Source organism: Geotrypetes seraphini, chromosome 5 (assembly GCF_902459505.1).
Source record: "Geotrypetes seraphini chromosome 5, aGeoSer1.1, whole genome shotgun sequence".
NCBI classification, from domain to species: domain Eukaryota; kingdom Metazoa; phylum Chordata; class Amphibia; order Gymnophiona; family Dermophiidae; genus Geotrypetes; species Geotrypetes seraphini.
This window is the reverse complement of record NC_047088.1, coordinates 159,413,243-159,433,362: the sequence shown is the minus strand read 5'-3', so window position 1 is coordinate 159,433,362 and position 20,120 is coordinate 159,413,243. Positions and strand designations below refer to the sequence as shown.

General features: G+C 44.9%; 1 protein-coding gene across 4 annotated transcripts in view; it reads left to right on the top strand.

Annotated features, from left to right (window-relative positions):
- The window catches only part of ITGB2 (integrin subunit beta 2), a 119,862-nt gene that overhangs the window by 43,159 nt on the left and 56,583 nt on the right, over window positions 1-20,120 (top strand). For 3 of the 4 annotated variants that reach the window (XM_033945932.1, XM_033945933.1, XM_033945934.1), the window contains exons 2-4: window positions 3,580-3,643; window positions 14,968-15,056; window positions 19,003-19,186. In XM_033945932.1, coding sequence (XP_033801823.1) covers window positions 3,589-3,643; window positions 14,968-15,056; window positions 19,003-19,186 — 328 coding nt within the window. In that variant the 5' untranslated portion in view covers window positions 3,580-3,588. Of the gene's footprint in view, window positions 1-3,117; window positions 3,192-3,579; window positions 3,644-14,967; window positions 15,057-19,002; window positions 19,187-20,120 lie in introns of those variants that run through there. The other variant, XM_033945935.1, reaches the window with a different exon arrangement.

The following is a 20,120-nucleotide window of genomic DNA, read 5'->3' as shown; positions in this document are numbered from 1 at the left end:
GTCTCCGTGCCGTCCCCCAAGCCACTCGGTTTGCTGCCACCGCAATCGGGGAACAGCCCCCAAGCCACCGCCGTCCCAAGCTTTCCCTGCAGAAGTGTTGCGCTGACCAGCATTCCGCTCCCTGACGTCAATTCTGATGTAGGAGAGGAAGTTCCGGGCCAACAAGGCATTTCTCCTCATTCCATCCAGCCTGAGCCCCATCTCTCCTTGATCCAGCATTTCCCTTCTGTGTCTGTCAGAATTACCATTCCACCTATTTTCCAGCATCCCCCTTCTTTGTGTCCATCTCACCTATATCCCTATCTCACCACTTTTTCAGAATCTTCATTTGTCTCTGTCCTTGTCTTTACCCCATGTTCACCATTTGCCCTTTCAATGTCTTTATCTCCCCCCCACACACACACTTTTTCAGTATTACTTCTATGTCTCTATTTCACCTCCTCTTCATGTCCCCTCTGTATCTCTATCCTTATTCAGTAGGTCCTGCTTACCCTTTCTCTTCTTTGTGTCACTATCTCCATTTTCAGCTTTCCCCCCCTTTTCCTTTGTTACTGCACCCTGTAGCTAGAATCTTTCCACCCTCCCTCCACTCAGGCCCAGCCCAGTATGAAATATTTCCTTTTGTTTCCCTCCCCTCTCTCTTTCTCTCTCTCTTCTGCTCCCTCACCCACGAGTCCTGCATCTGGCCCTCTCCCTTCTACCTGCACCTGGCAACACCCCCCTGACCGCGGCTCTCTTCAGCAACTTGTCAGCAGCGGTGATCAAGACAAGCTGCCGACATCGAGGCCTTCCCTCTACGAGTCCCGCCTTTGTGGAAAAAGGAAGTTGAAACAAGCGGGACTCGCAGAGGGTAGGCCCCGACGTCAGAAGCTTGTGTCGATCGCTGCTGCTGAGTTGCCGAAGAGAGCCGCGGAGCAGGGGATGTGGCCGGAAGCAGGTAGAAGGGAGAGGGAGATAGGAAGGCTGTAGATCTCCGGAGCATGACACCGACCCCGGCCAGGATGATTTCTTTTTCAGACGTGCACCTTACAAGTCCGGCGTCGCGGCGGGAAATAGCCATGCTGAGCAGTGAGCTCAGCACTACACAGATGAAAGCCTTGCTTGCTGATTGGTCCGGCGGCACGGCGGGGCGGGGCCGCCGGACCAATCAGCAAGCAAGGCTTTCATCTGTGTATGTGCTGAGCTCACTGCTCAGCATGGCTATTTCCCGCCGCGACGCCGGACTTGTAAGCTGCATTCCTGCGTGACACACTACCGGAGCCGCAGCAAAGGTGGAAAAGAGCCGCATGCGGCTCTGGAGCCGCGGGTTGCCGACCCCCGGTCTAGGGGATTCTGGAGGTAGTTTGGGGGGCTCACCATGCCCTATAAGGGAGCTGTAGTGAAATGAAGACATGGCACCCTTTTTGTGACGTTCACAGCAGTGCCCAGTAAGGTACCCCACTATTTAGGTGCCATGTCTGGGTGTTCAGTCCATCACTTTGCAGACCCCTCCCATGTCCAACAGGGCTTGTACTAGGCATTTTTGACTTGGACGAAAAGTTGGACGAAAATGTGGTATAAAGATGGACGATTTAGCGGCTTGGACGATCAGATCAGCAGGACGTATAGTTAGACAATTTTTGAAACGAAAAAAAATTTGGACGTATTTATTGAAAATGTGTCCTAAACTATTTTTTTACTTTGGACGACTTGCGACTTGGACAAAAACATACTTAGACTTTCCTTTCGATTATGCCCCTCTATTTATTTATGTAGGGTTTTTAAGCATGTAGGGTCTCTACAATTCAGGGGGTTGATCTTCTACCTGCACTTGGTTTGGACACTCTAAATCAGGGTTTCTCAACCTAGTCCTCAGGGAACCCCAAGCCAGTCTAGTTTTTAAGATATCCAATATATTTGTTTGCACTGTATGTAGATTCATTGTGGATCTCTTGAAAACCAGACTGGCTTGGGAGTCCCCGAGGACTGGGTTGAAAACTGTAATCTAGATGTTTTCCTGAATGATTCCAAAATGTTTTTTGATATAATATTGTGTGTATCTTGAAGGATTATGATATATCAATATATATCATCTTGCTGTTATAAATGAAGGGTGGTTAAGCAAATATTTAAAATGAACTAAATTTTGTCTTTCCCTTTTATCACATCTTTTATCTTTGGATTTTATTATTATTATAGTTATTTGTATAGCACTACTAGGCATCTGCAGAGCTTTACAGAGCCACATAAGAGATGGACCCTGCTCCTTGAAGTGTACAAAAAATATCTCAGAAATATGTAGCAACCAGCTTGGAGGGGGGTATCATTACAGAACAAGCAAAATGTGTAAGTGTTCTACTAATTAGAGCAATAGATACTGACTGCTTGTGGCCATTATGAGTGTATAATAATTGAAGAGAAGAATATATAGATAGATAGATATATGTTAATTTGGGGAATGCTAGGGAACCGTAGCTTTGTGTATCATTTAAGAACAGAAACAGAGCATTTGAGAGGAACTAGAATTGTATTTTTACAGAGCAACGTTTAATTACAAGATTATGCAGGCAATACAGTGAATTCAGTTACAATATAGGGATCTTTGAACAAGGGAAATGTGCCACAAAATAAAATATTGTTAGATAAACAGAATGATTAATTTAATCTGGATTAAAAGTAACCCACTATGATACAGGACGTTGCTGGAAGAACAGTTCTTCAGGACCACATGGCAGAGTGGATGTAAAGGAGAGATATATCTTCAAGGTGTGTTGTAGAGTGTCCAGCGATGATCTCAAAAAAGGGAAAAGCTTAAGTGAATACCCTATAGGGGCTTGACGTCAGGTCCAATCACCAAGGCAGGAGCTTAGGAGTATTCGCCAGTCCCAATTCAGGCGTAGTGGCCAATCACAATGCAGGAGTTCAATTCAAACTTGTTTTCTGGTTCTGGCTGGATGATGTCATCTGATTTAGCTAGTCATTTGATTGCTAGTAGGGCAGTGCCTAATTGAATTATAATAGGATCTTTGGGTCTGGAGATGGCCAGTGCCTCTATCTTTCAGTTTTGAATGGCTTAGGCTCTCTGTTTGCTGTAAATAGTTTGGAGAATGGAATTCAATTTAACACTATTGTACCTTCTTTTATGGTGCATACCTTGCAAAGTACAGATCTGAGGAGATACACCCTGCCATCCTGTGTTACCCATTGTTTAGGTGCTTAACCTCTTTGTTTCAGGTTTGCAGACAGAGGTCTAGAGTTTTATAACTACTAGATCCAGCAAAAATTAATTATATAATGTTACAAGTTCTGCTGCCTACAGAGGCAGAAGAAAAAAAGAAGTTTCCAAGAAATCTCAGTGTTGTAAGAAAAAAAGAACAGTTCATTGTTCTGCAATTTGTTCTTTACTTGTTTTCTACGTTTATTAAAGACCAAATCAACCCCCCCCCCAAAAAAAAAGAAGTTTCATTTAACTCCTACTCCTAGAAACTGACATTTTGCAGCATATTGAAAGTACTTCTGCTTTTACGTGATCACACATTTAGTCATTAAGGAATTGTGAAACCCAGCGTAGGATTAACCCAAATGATTTTACTCTTACAGGACGCGGCTATGCATTTTCTCTTGCCTTGGACACTAACAGCGATTCTCCACATACTAAATTCAGGTGAGCAATTATTAAGCAAGATTCTCTTTCCTATTCCACATCTTAATGAGAATACTCGTCATCAGACCTCATGACAGCATGTTAGAACAGCAGAAACCCAAAAATATTATAAAAAATTGAGGTGGCTGTGAAAGTTCTGATCGTGTGAAAATATAAGAAATATTTGGAGGGCCATTTTTCATATGACATCCAAATCCAAGTTTAGATATTTTGCGGAAGATGCACAAAAGTCCAGTAGTCATGATGCCCATTTTCAAAACTACAAAACGTCTAGCTTGTTTTTGTGAAAATTTCCATTTTTTTTAAACCATAAAAAAAAGGTCCAAAGGAAAAATGCATAACACAAGCCACTGAGATGCAGAAAAGACCAAAATTTTCAGTAGACTGCCCACACAGACATCCCAGCAATGGCAGTGAACTGCACATAAATGTCCCAGATACACACCTCACCATAACCCTCTTATACTGTGTGGTAAGCCTTCCAGCACTCGCCAAATATCTATAGACCCAACTGTACACCACACCAATAGTCCTTTTTCCTGCAAGTGTCACCTATATGAAGTGGCGTATCAAGGGGGGGCGGTCCGCCCCAGGTGCAAGCCATGAGGGGGTGCTCCCCGCCTTGGTGTCATGGCCCGGAAACTTCCCTTCTCATGGCCCGACCCTCGCTTACCCGACTGCAGCAGAAAGCAACCTGCAGAAAGGATCGCAAATACTTTAGCGATCCTTGCAGGTTGCCATAGGCCTCTGGAGTTGTCGTCCCTCTGCCACGATCCTGCCTCTGACATCAGAGAAGGGGTAGGACCGCGGCAGAGAGACAACAAATCCGGAGGCCTATGGCAACCTGCAAGGATCGCTAAAGTACTCGCGATCATTTCTGCAGGTTGCTTTCTGCTGCAGTCGGTTAAAGGGAGGCGCGGGAGGCCAGAGGGGAATACACAGGTCTTCCCGGGGGGGGGGGAACAGTCCTTCGGGGGGGGGGCAGTCCTTCGGGTGCAGGCCTTCAGGGGGGGTGCAGGCCTTCAGGGGTTCATGGGGGGACAGACCTTTGGGGCGGACAGGCCTTCAAGTGGGGGTGCAGGCCTTCAGGGATGGGGTGTAGGCCTTCGGGGGGGAAAGACTTTTGGGGGAAGTACAGGCCTTCAGGGCGGATGCAGGCCTTCAGGGGGGAAGGTGCAGTCCTTTGGGGGGTGCAGGCCTTCAGGGGTGGGGTGTAGGCCTTCAGGGGGGGTGCAGACCTTCGGGGAGGAGGTGCAGGCCTTCAGGGGTGGGGTGTAGGCCTTCAGGGTGGGTGCAGGCCTTCCGGATGGGACAGACCTTCGGGGGGTGCAGGCCTTCAGGGGTGGGGTGTAGGCCTCAGGGGTGGGGTGCAGGCCTTCAGGGATGGGGTGTAGGCCTCAGGGGTTGGGTACAGGCCTTCAGGAGTCACCTACCTTTAGGGGGAGGTACAGGCCTTCAGGGCGGGTGCAGACCTTCGGGGGAAGTACAGTCCTTCGGGGGAGGTGTAGGCCTTCAGGGCGGGTGCAGGCCTTCAGGGGGAACAGACCTTTGGGGGAGGTACAGTCCTTCATGGGGGTGCAGTCCTTCGGGGGAGGTACAGTCCTTCGGGAGGGTGCAGGCCTTCAGGGGTGGGGTGTAGGCATTCAGGGGTGGGGTGCAGGCTTTCAGGGGGGACAGAACTTCGGGGGGTGAGGTTCAGTCTTTCAGGGGGGGGGCAGGCCTTTAGGGGGGACAAACCTCCAAGAGAGGGAGTCCTGGTGTAGAAGTACACTGAGGGAGGGAGGGAAGGGGGGTTCAAAGATATGTGCATATGCTGGACTTTGGGGGGGAAGAAATAATGGGTCTAAAAAAAGAGGAGTGGGAGAAAGATGGTGGATAATGGGATTTAGGGAGGGAAGGAACAGAAAGGGAGAGAAGTTGAACACAAGGGATGGTGTGGAGGGGGATAGAGATTCTGGATAGGAAGATAGTTGGAAAGAGAAAGGAAGAGATGGTGGACCCTGGGGTGGTGGGGAAAGAGGGAGAGATGCTAGATGAAAGGGTAGTTGAGAAAAGGTGAATCTGTGGATAGAGACGAAGAAAAAGGAAAGATGCCAGACCTCCAGGGGAGGGAAGGGAAACGGAAGTGGAGGACAGAGATGGCAGATGGAGGGTTAGCAAGGAAAAAGAAGAAAGAAAGAGACCCTGGCAAGCTAGACAACCAGAGCCTGGGACCAACAAGAGCCTGGGACCAACAAGATTTGAATATTGACCAGACAACAAAAGGTAGAAAAAATAATTTTATTTTCTGTTTTGTGATTACAATATGTCAGATTTGAAAAGTGTATCCTGCCAGAGCTGGTGTTAGACCGCAAACGTGAGCTAGGATTTAACAGCACCAGAGTGGTTAGGAGAAGCCAAAGGGGGTGAAAAAACTATAAAATAAACCCACCAGGATGTTTGAAAAAACAACCAATTGGGCAGGAAAATCGAATCGAAATTTTTTTCCTGAATCGGGCAGCACTAGTTTGCGCTACTGTCTTAGACTTTAGGATCTGGGAATGGGGAGAGATGGCATCCTCAGTACTTTATAATGCAAGTGAAATAAGGATTTGGTCAGACTTTTGAAGGGTCTGCAGAAGAAAAATATTGTATATGCCGGGGACATGAGAAAGCAGGAAATGGGAACTTTTCTTCCTTCTGTTTTTGTGAATGGCAAGGCTGAGGATGTCAGAGAGTTCAGTTAAAATATGTGCTTTATACGAAAATATAATAATGTGTTTTATAAAGTTTATAAGGATTGCTGGCCTACCCAGTGAGTGTTCCTAGTGGTGGTAGTGGTGGCAGCGTGTCAATGTGTTGAGAGGAAGAGGTGGTCTGGGAAATTCTGCTGAGCAAACTCTGGGCCTATTTCCACCCCCCAGTTAGTCCACTCCAGTCAACTGGTTCACATACTGAGTGGGTCTTTAGATGTTGTGCCTGGGTAGTTGTTTTGGGATCTCTTCCAGTGGTTTGTCAGTATCTCCTTGTGGTCCAAGGAAGGAAACTTTGTTAAACTTAGCATTGACCTTCAGAATATGTTTGTAACAGTGCTGCTTGTGTGGCATTAGGCTTTGTAGTGATTGAAAGAAAAAACCAGACCTTTGCACATTTTTGCATTATATGGTGGGTGTATGAGGAGATTCACATTTTCTGCACAGCTAAGTCCATGTGAAGTTACCTCGTTCTGTATTTGACATCTAGCAAGGTCTTTGTTTGGAAGGAAAGATCTAATCTTAAAAATGAAGTGGCCAGAAGTTATGGTAAAAGCAGATAGCGTTGCTGGTTTTAAGAAAGGTTTGGACAAATTCCTGGAGGAAAAGTCCATAGTCTAGTATTAAGACATGGGGGAAGCATCTGCTTCCTGGATCGGTAGTATGGGATTGTAGAAAGATTTATGGACCACTAATCAGTTACATAAACAAATACGTGCCTGTTAGTTTCTAGGGAAGACCATAATATCTTATCCAGGTTCAGCTTTCTTTGCCTACTTACACGACACAAGACCCAGGCTAATGAGAAATACTTTTATTATGAAAATAGAAAAATATAATTCAAAAGCCAGCAGCAATAACTAAATATTGTTCACAAACTATCCAATTACATATATGAAACTCAGTACACAATTATCACAACACACTTGCTAGATAAATAAGTAAAACTAATTCTTACACTCTATAATTCCTTATAATAATAATTCCTGATTAGCAGCACCTATTACAGATTATCACCAAGAGTAGCTTTACTTCTCCTTATCCCGAACCACAATAGGATTCATTTATCTAACCTCAGCTGATAAGATAAGGTTGCTCACCATCCAATTAGACCTTGGCACAAAATCAGGTGAAAGGGAAAATGTCCTCTACTCAGCTCTGAAGATAAGAATTCTTTTGGTACCGGAACAAGAGTTCGTCAGCCACTGGAGAAGCTGTAACTTATGTTGGCAGCAAAGGTTTCCTTTATATGATGGAATCCAGATCTGTTCAAAGGTCCGGTTCTCACTCTCAGGCAGAGAGGCACAAGAGGTAACTTTCCAGGTCTTAATTATTATAAGATGTGCAGAGAACACCTATGATAAGATGCGAGTTCACCCACATCCTAACACAGACTAAATTATAATTAGCATGTTTTCATTTGGATCTCGTCAGATGACCTCTCCGGACCAATCCAGAAACAGAACTTAGATAAATAGCCTTTCTGTATAAAGTCTCGTACTATCTGAAACAGAGGCACCTTCGTTAGATAAGAAGTACAGGAGCAATTCCTCCCCCAAGATTCACACAGGCTAAGCATGAAGGCATAGATGGATGTCCTTGACTAGAATACAATTCTGGTACATACCCAGAATGCATCAGGCAGAAACAGCAAAGATGTGTTCTTCTTTCTCTTCTTGCTAGGTTCAGGCTGGAATGATTTCTTGCAAATAATGGTTCAGGCTTGATGATGTCAGAGAAGCCTAACCTTCAGGTGCAAATAAGGAAACACCCCTACAGAATGTTGCTACTCTTTGGGTTTTGACCAGGTAGTAGTGACCTGGATTGGCTACCATGAGAATGGGCTACTGGGCATGATGGACCATTGGTCTGACCCAGTTAGGCTATTCTTATGTTATGTTCTCATCTGTAGGAGCCTTTGTTTTCATTTCTTATTTTATGTATTTCTTTTTCTAGGAACTTATCAGTGTTTTTTTTATAATGGGAACAAAAATGGAAGAGAATTAATGTGTGTGGAATGGGGTGGAGGGGGAAACTAATTTCTTTGCTAAATAAGTTTACTTTGGTGTTCAGAAGCCAGGCCATTAAAAATGGATATACTAACAGTATTGGATCCCTAGATTAGAGGTTCTCAAACTTTTTAATGTCTCCTTTTTTTTACCTATCTTCCTCTTTCTTTCACCCCTCCCAGTATCCACTTTCCTCACATGTTCTTAAGATAAGCCATGCTATGTCAAGCCAAGTTCCTTGGGCAGTCTGCATCATAAGTAGCTGGCAAATACTAAAGAGTAGATCATATTTTTCACAGTTTATCTGAAACAATGTGATGGCTTTTACTGGTCTTTTCATTCAGCCATCTTCGTTCTCTTCTCCATACTCTCTCTCTTGTTTGTTCTCCTCTGCTTGAGCTATTGGTCCCAATCCTAACTCTTACCCCACTGGTTCAAATTGCCTCCTTTCCAATCTTATTCCTATTCCTCCTCTCTTTCTCATGTACCCTGTGAAAAGTCTTTTGTCTCCAACAAGTTTGCCTACATTCATCTTTCTCTTTCATACTTACCAACTCCCAGAGCAATGAACTACTCTTACTAAAAAGACAATGCAGACAACTAGAAAGAAAATGGAGGAAAAACAGTCAAGATTCCACAACCATGATAAACAACTACAAACAATACAAAACACAGCCCTAAGATTGATCTACTCACTGAAGAAATTCAACCACATCACAGAGGCATACCACGACTCACATTGGCTCCCAATACAAGTGAGAATACACCTCAAATTTTCCTGCCTACTATTTAAAGCAATAAACGGAGACAGCCCAGCCTATTAGAACAATCAACTAGTTCAATCCACCTCAACCAGACATAGGAGAACCCACACACGATTCACACACCCTCCAACCAAAAACGTCAAAAGAAAAAAACTGTAAGACAACCTCCTAGCCCCTCGAGCTGCAACACTCGACCCCCAACTCTACAACCTATTAACCTCGACCACAGACTACAAAACCTTCAAAAAAGAAATAAAAACCCTTCTATTCAAAAAACACATAAAACCAAACTAACTCAATCAGAAATGTCCCAAGCATCACCTGCAACTACTCCATATGTACTTCTAATGTCATGACAATTCAGACATAATTTATGTTATGTTATGTTTCGATTAATGGTTACATATATGAGGTTCAATAAAAGAAAATTTTCACTGCCTGTTTCTATTCTGCCCATTTATTCCGTTTCATGGTTATTGCCAAAAATATTTTTTTACATGAGGGGGTGTCAAAAAATGATGTGCCCCGGGAGCCACATACCCTAGGTACGCCACTGCCTATATGATAGTAGAAGTAGGTTTTGGGGGTGTTATGAAGGGCTCACACCTTCCACAACAAGTGTACTAGTTAAAGTGGGACATGTGCCTTGGTCTCCTTTGCACAGTCTACTGCACTAACCAACAAGTTACTCTAGAGCAGGGTTTCTCAATCTGCGGTACACATACCCTAGGGGGTACGTGGACCGCCTGTTGGGGGTAAGCGGGCTGACCACCGCCCACCTCTCGCCCGCCGCCACCGCAGCTGCTACTTGTCAATTGTTCACCGCTGCAAGTAGAGGAAGGGAAAGGCCAGGTGCGTGCAGCGATTGCACACCACCGGCCCAGAAACCTTACTCCCCAACGTCAATTCTGACATTGGAGAGAAGGTCTGGGCTGCAGCGAGGCCATGGCTTGCGGTGCAGCACTGACTCTGGAGTTTGCCCCGCTGTTGAGCCAGGCATTCCCCCGTCGCTGCTGCTTCATCCCGCCTGGAGCCCTCGCCCTTTGGCGACATGTCCTCACAGCGGCAGCAGTGGGAGGTAATTAAATCCAGCGGGCGGGCGAGCTGGGGGGAAGAAGACAAAGGCTGGGAGGCAGTGAGGGGAACAAAGGAGGGAGGGAGAAAGGGACAATTGTTGGGCCTGAGGAAGGAAAGAAAGAAATCACCAGACAACAGGGGTCAGGGAAGAGGACACTGGAAGGCATTAAAGGGGACATAGGAAGGAGGGAGGGAGGAAGGAAGGAGGGAGGGACAATTGTTAGGCCTGAGGAAGAGGAGGGAGGAGAGGACAAAGGCTGGAAGGCAGTGAGGGGAACATGGGAGGGAGGAAGGGACAATTGTTGGGCCTGAGGAAGAGGAGAGGACAAAGGCTGGAAGGCAGTGAGGGAAACATAGGAGGGAGGGGAGGAAGGGACAATTGTGTGGGGCTGAGGAAGGAAAGAAAAAAAGAAAGAAATCACTAGACAACAAAGGTAGGAAAAATGATTTTATTTTCAATTTAGTGATCAAAATGTATCAGTTTTGTGAATTTATAGCTGCTGTCTATATTTTACACTATATTTGTCTATTTTTCTATAGTTGTTACTGAGGTGACATTGCATCTGCCTAGACATCTTTGAAAAAAAAAAACCAAAACTTGTAAATGATAATTAACATTTTCTCTGCATACAGTGTGCTTTTTTATTTTTTTAATTTTGTGGTTACCATTATGTATTAAGATTCAAGACAAAGTTAGACAAGTTCCTGCTAAACCAGAATGTACGCAGGAAAGGCTAGACTCAGTTAGGGTACTGGTCTTTGACTAAGGGCCACCGCAGGAGTGGGCTGCTTGGCATGATGGACCACTGGTCTGACCCAGCAGCGGCAATTCTTCTTTTCTTATTATTATTATGGGGGCGGAGTCGGGGGTGGAGTTTGGGTGGGTCTTGGGCAGAGTTTGGCTGAGGGTACTCGGTTGGTATTTGTTAGGCTTAGGGGGTTCTTGGCTTGAAAAGGTGGAGAAACACTGCTCTAGAGACCAGCTTCACACATCCATTCATGTGTTCTGCTCTTTCTGACCACTTCTTGCCCCATTCATTTACATGCTATGTACCGGTAAATTGCATGAGCTGTTACAAGATAACACTTAGGTACTCTGCCAGTCTCTCTCTGTAAACCTCATGTCAGCTGTCACCTTGGCACTCTTAAACACTTTCCCTTCCGGGCTCCCTTCTAGCTCACAACCTGGAAAGGTTTTTATGTGGAGGTTTGTTCTGTGGGACCTCTCTGATTAACTCCCTGCAAGAACATTTAATCCTTCTTTTTAGCTGAGTCCTGTCCCTTTGCTTCAGCTGAACTGCATCATTCTCCCAAAGTGCCTCAGCACTGAGCTGCAGAGGCTCAGTGCCTTCTGGGACCTGGAGTCCACTTACTTTTGGGCTAGATCCCCCTACTGCCCAAAGGTACATGTGTAGTGCTGGTGAGGGAGGATCCCTGATTCCCTCACACCACTCCATCCAATCTTCTCTCCCCCCCCCCCCACCATAATCTGTACACCTCCCCAACATCAGAACCCCCCTCCATCAGCAGGACCCACACCCCAACAGATCAAACTTCACCCTGAGAAGAGTCAGACCCTCCCCCCAACCCCTGATGCCCCTCTGGGGACTCACTAGAAGTTCACTGGCATTCTAATAGATTAGGATGGGAATGAGCTCCCTTTGCCCCTGGCCTGTCTGGCACAGAGTTTCAAAGAATGGTACTGATTATCCTTAAATGGTAGTCTCACAGTACTATCAGGTATCCTTCCACATAAGAGCGATCACTCCTTTAATGAAAAGATGACCACTAGTGATAGTCCTTTGAAACTAGCAAAAGGAGTCATTAGCACCAATTTGAAACCCAGAGCCAGATGGGGCAGGAGTGGAGAGGGGTAGCTCCCATTCCATTCCACTAGACTGGGGTAGGCAATTCTGGTCCTCAAGAGCCAAAGGCAGGTCAGGTTTTCAGGATATCCACAATGAATATATGTGAGATGGATTTGCATGCACTGCCTCCTTGAGATGCAAATCTATCTCATGCGTATTTATTATGGGTATCCTGAAAACCTGACTTGTCTGTGGCTCTCGAGGACCGGAATTGCCTACCCTTGAATGAGACTAACAAAGAACCCCTGGGTGAGTATTGGGAGCAAGGAGAGGGAGGTTAGACAGACTCAAGGGGTTTGGGTCTATTTGGGGGCTCTGATGTTGAGAAGGGTTTCATGGAGGTGGATTGTAGCACTGGTAGGATCAAGAGGGAACCTGGTTTATGTACTGGGGAGATTGGGAGGGGACCACCACTGCCATGGCTTCATCTTTTTTTGCCTAGTTGGCAATGTCAAGATACCATACTACTGATAGTGCAACTGCACAAAACACTAACGGCCTCTTTTACAAAGCCACGCTAGCAGCTGCGCTAATGGTCCTGAAGCCCATAGAGATTTAAAGGGCTTCGGGCCTGTTGCCGCGTGGCAGCCACTAGCGCAGCTTTGTAAAAGAGGCCGTAGATCTTGAGATGGAGTTATGTATGGCCATGCTATCGGCAGTGATGACATCTAGTGTGATAGTTAGTCATGCCACCACTCTGCCTTTGTCACACATGGTTTCCACCCTTGCTCACACTAAAGTGACTGAGATCTGGTAGAGTGGGATATAAAATATTTGTCTTTCTTTGTTGATATGAATGTTGTCGTTCCTTGCACAAACTGGAGGCGTGGCCTAGTGGTTAGAGCAGCTGCCTCAATACCTTGAGGTTGGGAGTTCAGTTCCCACTGCAGCTCCTTGTGACTCTGGGCAAGTCACTTTATTTTATAATTTATATCCCGCATATCCTACAATTCTATGCAGATTACATATTATTCAGGTACTCAAGCATTTTTCCCTAACTGTCCCGGTGGGCTCCCACTCTATCTAATGTACCTGGGGCAATGGGGATTTAGTGATTTGCCCAGGGTCACAAGGAGCAGTGCAGGATTCAAACCCACAACCTCAGGGTGCCGAGGCTGTAGATCTAACCACTGCAACCACACACTCCCACTTTACACTTCATTGCCCCAAGTACAAATAAGTACCTGTCTAAAAAGTGTAAACCACAGAAAAAGCATTATACAAGTCCCATTCCCTTTTCTACTAATTTGCTTAGTCTGTAAACCGACTTGCCCTGCTTGGTCAGTTAAAGTGGTATAGTAAGTTCTAAATAAATAAATAAGCAAGCAGGTAGTACAGGTCTTAACACATGGTAGCCATTAATATAAGTCTGCACTAATGTCTACCATGCAGTAAAACCCGCACTTACTCCTTAATACAATTTAGTAAAAGGGTCCCAAAGTAAGAATATTATTACTGTTGTCTCAGAACAAGTGGAGAAATTAAGTGGACATACTGGTCACTTGAGAACATAAAACCTGGCACTTTATGTCACAAGCAGGGCCCCTGGTCTCCCGTGATATGTGGCCATGGGAAATAGCTGCAGAATCCATTCTTTCTAATGGAGTTTCCCACTCCCTGAAAAATCTCTGTGGAAGAAAAGAATTGGGAACATAAGTGAGGCATGGAGAAAGACAATAAAATGAACTGGAGGAGAAGGTTGATGACAGTGTGATAAAGAATAAGAATGAATGATGAGATGAGTCAAGTGAGAGTAACTGATAGATATAGAGAGAGGATGATTTATGGAATAGGTGCGAGAAAGAAAGGAGGGAAAGAGAATGAGTGAGGGGATCAGAGTACAGAAAGAGGAAAAGTAAGTGAAGGAATAGTGCAACAGAGGAGAAGGAAGACAGATCAGACAGTGAGTGGAGGAATTAGAAGAGGTATAAGGGATATAAGGGGGTAGAAGTTACTGAGGTGTGTGAGAGGGAGGAAAGGGAGGAGGCTGTGAATGAAGGCATTGAAGGAGGAGAGAGGGACTAAAAGGATCAGAATGGATGTGGAGTGTGAGGAAGGGGTTTGATAAGAGAACAGTTCAATGTCAAGTGATGGGGCATGAGTGGATTTTGTCCCTCCCTATTGTGATCCTGGATCCCCCTTCCTTTTGTTTTCTCCTCTCTTCTCCCATTTTTTCTCTTCTCTGTCCTCCCCTGCCATATCTCCATTACCTTCCTTCTCTTCTTCCTAAGTTCCCTTCTCCATTTCTCTCCTCTGAAATCTATTCTCACTCTTTTAAGCCACTCAGTCCTCATGCCCCAGATCCCTTCCCCAATTCTCCATCCCCCTCCTCCCTTCCCTCTAAAATTGCTTTTCTGCCAATAAAGAACCAAGAAATGAACTGGACATAGAAATGTCCGAAAATAATTACCTAAATTAAAAATAACCTGACTTTAAAAAATGTATATTGCACATACAATTGTATGAACATATGACACATATTTTCAGAAACTGCCAAAGAATTTTCCAGCTTTTGAAACAGAATCTGTTCTGCCGCAAATTGGGTAGCTATGGGGAGAGTGTGGCGCAGTGGTTAAAGTTACAATCTCAGCACCCTGAGGTTGTGGGTTCAAACCCACGCTGCTCCTTGTGACTCTGAGCAAGTCATTTAATTCCCCCTAGATAGATTGTGAGCCCACCAGAACAGACAAACATGCTTGAGTACCTGAATAAATTAATGTAAACCGTTTTGAGCTCCCCTGGGAGAATGGTATAGAAAATTAAATAAATATAAGGGTTAAGCGGTCCTCTAAATTTTCCTTTCTTAAAGTAATTCATATTATGGTTTGATTGGAGAATTCCTCATATCTTTCCATCCACTATTTTATATTTCAGCTTATTCCCAAGAATGCCCAAAGTATAAAGTAAACACTTGCCAAGAATGCATCCAGTCAGGCCCTGGATGTGCCTGGTGCAGGAAACGGGTAAGTAGAAGTCATTGCCTTATTTTCGCATTTGAATCCAAGCCACTCAAAACTACAGCAATAACAGAGAAGGGACACAAGAGAGCATTTTGCAAGAAATATGTTTATTATCTGATGTCAATGGGAAAACATTTGTATTAAAGAAAATGCTTCCTGAATACATAGATGGGATGTACCTCATACTAGAACTGTAATTCCCAAACCAGTCTTTGAGGCAACCAGTGGTGTAGTAAAGAGGGGCAGTGGGTCCCTCTTGGTGGAGGTGCCAGCACCTGTCCTCCTCTCCACCCCTTCCCACTAAGGGATGGCTAACAAGGCTAAGAATGTTATAATACCTCTGTATTGCTCTATGGTGTGACCTCACCTTGAGTATTGTGCTCAATTCTAGTCACCTTATCTCAAGAAAGATGTAGCGGAACTAGAAAAGGTTCAAAGAAGAGTGACCAAGATGATTAAGGGGATGGAACTCCTTTTGTCTGAGGAAAGACTAAAAATGTTAGGGCTCTTCAGCTTGGAAAAGAGACGATTGAGGGAGGATATGATTGAAGTCTACAAAATCCTGAGTGGAGTAGAATGGGTACAAGTGGATTGATTTTTCACTCTTGTCAAAAATAACAAAGACTAGGGGACACTCGATGACGTTACAGTAAAATACTTTTAAAAACAATAGGAGGAAATATTGTTTCACTTAGAGAATAGTTGAGCTCTGGAACGCATTTGCCAGAGATTGTGGTAAGAGCAGTTAACGCAGCTGGTTTTAAGAAAGATTTGGACAATTTCCTGGAGGAAAAGTCCTTAGTCTGTTATTGAAACAGACATGGAGGAAGCCACTGCGTGCCTTGGAATGAGCATGGAATGTTGCTATTATATGGGTTTTTGCCAATGACTAGTGACCTGGATTGGCCACCGTGAAGATGGGCTACTGGGCTAGATAGACCTGATAGCCTGACCCAGTAAGGCTATTCTTATGTAACTAGGATATTGAGATCTCTGCAAGACTTCAAAATGGTTTTTCTGCCAGTTGCTAAGGCACGTTGGGAGTCTACGTGCAAAAGCAAATTTTCCTAGTTGGCTCTCATCCTTTAGAATAAAATCCTTATAACAATATGAGCAGAAGCAAGTTTGAAAAAAGTTTAAGACCCTGCTGAAGACTCATTTTTTTCATCTAGGCATAAGGTAGTCAAATTGAAGGTAAGAGGAAGATTCATTAGATGTGCCTGCAAGGTATTTTTGTGCTCCTTTTATGACTACTATTTGAGTCTTCTTTGGCATGTTTGAGTTAAGTCTTTCCTAATTTATTTTAATGGAGTTCCTTTCCTTTATTAAAATTTGATACGCTACCTGGCCTACGAGATCATGATGGTTACAATAATCAATAAAACAATAAATAAATGACAACCACAATGATAAACAGTAATATACATAAGAAGGACAAATTTCAAAGGAATTTGGGCTCCTTTTACGAAGCTGTGATATCGGCTTTAACGCGCACGGCTTTTAATCACACGCTAGCCGGAAAACTACCGCCTGCTCAAGAGGAGGCGGTAGCAGCTAGCGCGGCCAGTGGTTTAGCACGCTATTACATGCGTTAAACCGCTACCACACCTTCTTAAAAAGAGCCCTTAGTGGCAGAAGTATGCAATGACGTCCATCTATATGAGGGGCCACTGAAAAGTTCTCAGCCCAGCCAAAAAGAGAATGATGTGAAGCCATGAAGCTTACAAGTTATTCCACACTTTTCTTGACACTTTTTGTTTCAGTGATATGAAATGAAACGAAAAGTGTGGAATAACTTGTAAGTTTCGTGGTTCCACATCATTCTCTTCTTGGTTGGGCTGAGAATTTTTCAGTGGTCCCTCGTATGCAGCCAGGGGAACAAGAGGTACCTTCATTTATTCCTCCAAAAAAGAAGCATGTGCAAATTATATGCGCCTTTTGCATCATTGACATAATGATCAGAATATTCCACGGAAATAACGCAACCCAACTGTGTTTAGTAAAAGGACCCACAAAGGGATCCTTTAACTAAACTGCAGTAAGTACTAATGCGTGCTTACTAGAGAATGATACGGGGATAAATTTTTCCCCATCCCCGTGGGAACTCATTTTCCCATCCTGTCCCGGCGAGTTCTTTTCCTTTTCCTGCCCCATTCCTGCAAGCTCCGTCCTCATCTGCACAAGCCTCAAACCCTTTAAAACAGGGATCTCAAAGTCCCTCCTTGAGGGCCGCAATCCAGTCGGGTTTTCAGGATTTCCCCAATGAATATGCATTGAAAGCAGTGCATGCACATAGATCTCAGGCATATTCATTGGGGAAATCCTGAAAACCCGACTGGATTGCGGCTCTCAAGAAGGGACTTTGAAACCCCTGCTTTATAATCATAAGTGTTCAAGGCTTGTGTGGTTAAGGCATAGCTTACAGGGACAGTGACAAAACTCACAGGGATGGGATGGGGAAAAATTTGTCCCCATGTCATTCTCTAACTCTTACCACAGGTTAAAATACTTTATTGCATTCAGGCATTCCGCAGTAGTTTTTGCATGTGCATGTTTTATTTTTTAGTGCAGGGGTAGGGAACTCTGTTCCTCGAGAGCCATATTCCAGTCAGGTTTTCAGGATTTCCCCAATGAATATGCATTGAAAGCAGTGCATACAAATAGATCTCATGCATATTTATTGGGGAAAACCTGACTGGAATATGGCTCTCGAGGACCGGAGTTCCCTACCCCTGTTTTAGTGCTAGGCAATGGGTGGAAAGTAAGCATTTTCTTTTCTAATTGGTTTGCGCAGCTATAGTGCTGTATGCTAACCACATGCTAATCGGTTAGCGGGTCAGCCCTTACTTCCCACAAAATAGGTACCATTAAGTGTTCACTCATTAATGGCCACGTGCTAGTATGAAAATTAGCGTGTGGCCATTGTTGATGAAATACGAAAATCTGCCATTTCCCAGCAGCGCTAAAAGTGGCCTTCGAGCGCGGGAAAGACCCATGCTGGTGATAGAGCAAGGTCACTTTTTAGCGCTGCCTAGTAAAACGGCCCCAAAGCAAAGCTCACTTTGAATATCAGGCCCAAATTGGCTTGGAGTCTGGAAGCATCAACATCCAAATGCTAACCACTTGCCCAGCAACTTTATAAAGTACAAGGCTCTGGGAACCAAAACAGAGATTGGCAGATCACAAACAGATCGGAGAAGGTTATCATGCCGCTGTACCGGGCCACGGTACGCCCTCACCTGGAGTACTGCGTCCAGCACTGGTCGCTGTACATGAAGAATGACACGGTACTACTCGAAAGGGTCCAGAGAAGAGCGACTAAGATGGTTAAGGGGTTGGAGGAGCTGCCGTACAGCGAAAGATTAGAGAAACTGGGCCTCTTCTCCCTCGAACAGAGGAGATTGAGAGGGGACATGATCAAAGCATTCAAGGTACTGAAGGGATAAGTAGATAAGGACAGGTTGTTCACCCTCTCCAAGGTAGGGAGAACGAGAGGGCACTCTCTAAAATTGAAAGGGGATAGATTCCGTACAAACGTAAGGAAGTTCTTCTTCACCCAGAGAGTGGTAGAATGCTGGAACGCTCTTCCAGAGTCTGTCATAGGGGAAAACACCCTCCAAGGATTTAAGACAAAGTTAGACAAGTTCCTGCTGAACAAGGACGTACGCTTGTAGGGCTAATGTCAGTTAGGGCGCTGGTCTTTGACCAGAGGGCCGCCGCATGAGCGGACTGCTGGGCATGATGGACCACTGGTCTGACCCAGCAGCGGCAATTCGTAATTCTTATGTCTTCAATTACATTCTGATTTTCCCACCTGTTTAGTCATGCAACAACTTTTCTTGATGTGCTATATATTTGGTTGTCTCATAAAAGGTTTTGAGGCTCTAAACTAGAGCCAGCCTGAATAATACTGGGCAGATTTGATTTCTTTTTCCTTTGTACTGTACAGAATTTCACAAAAGCGGGAGAGCCAGATTCTGCACGTTGTGACACAGTTCAGCAATTAATGGAGCGGGGATGCAGTGAGACAGAGATTTTCTCTCCAGAGAGCCAAAGTTTTCCTTTTGGATCTGATGTGCTGAGCAACAGTGTACAACTAATTCCCAAGAACATTGAGTTGCGCCTGAGACCAGGTAGGTTTTACTGTGATCCTACCAAAAGGTTATTCTTTCTTACTCAAGCACTTAATTTTACAATGGGGTCTCATACCTTCACCAGCCATGGTAGCATCCAGTGGTGTAGTAATGGGGGGGGGCAGACCGCCCCAGGTGCCATCTTGGTGGGGGAACCAGCACCTCTCCGTCCCCCCCATGCCATGCTCATGCCCTCCCTTCCCTGCCCCCATACCTCTTTAAATCTTTGCCAGTTGCTTGCGCTGGCCTGGCTCCCTCTGAAATCACTTCCATGTCACACGGCCAGGAAGTGATGTCAGAGGGAAAGCCAACGCCGGCACAAGCAGCAGGCCGGAGAAGCTGCTTGCGCTGGTGTAGATTTAAAGTGGTACGGGAGTGGGAAGGGAGGGTGTAAGTATGGCACAGGGGCACGGAAGAAGCAGGGGTGGGGATGGAGAGGAGGGCACAGGCACCTCCTATCCTCGCTATGCCACTGGTAGCATCCATGGTTGCATTTTTCCAAGTTCATAAAACATTTTTGGCATGCTGTAGGTGGGATTCTGGTTGGCATTGTGTATTCTTTGAGAAGACAGTACTTGATGTGGATCAAAGATATATGGCCTGATATCCAGCCACCAGGGTATGCAATTTTTCAAATGCCAGCTATCAGCACAGTATCCAGATCATGGGCAGTGCTGAATTATCTGGATAGGGCAGCACATAGCAACACTATTCATATATCAGTGAAATGCAGATTTTACTGTCCTAATTGTGTTTACAAGGGTTCTTCAAAAAGTTTCCGTACTATCATATTTTCACGGGAAATGGCTGGGGTGGGAGAAGTGGTAAGAGGGCATGTCATAGAATGTCATGTGACTTGTCAGTCAGGCAAGCCATCTCACCTTGAAGGTAGTGATGCTTTTGAGATATTTAATAAAAATAAGAGTGCGGAAAT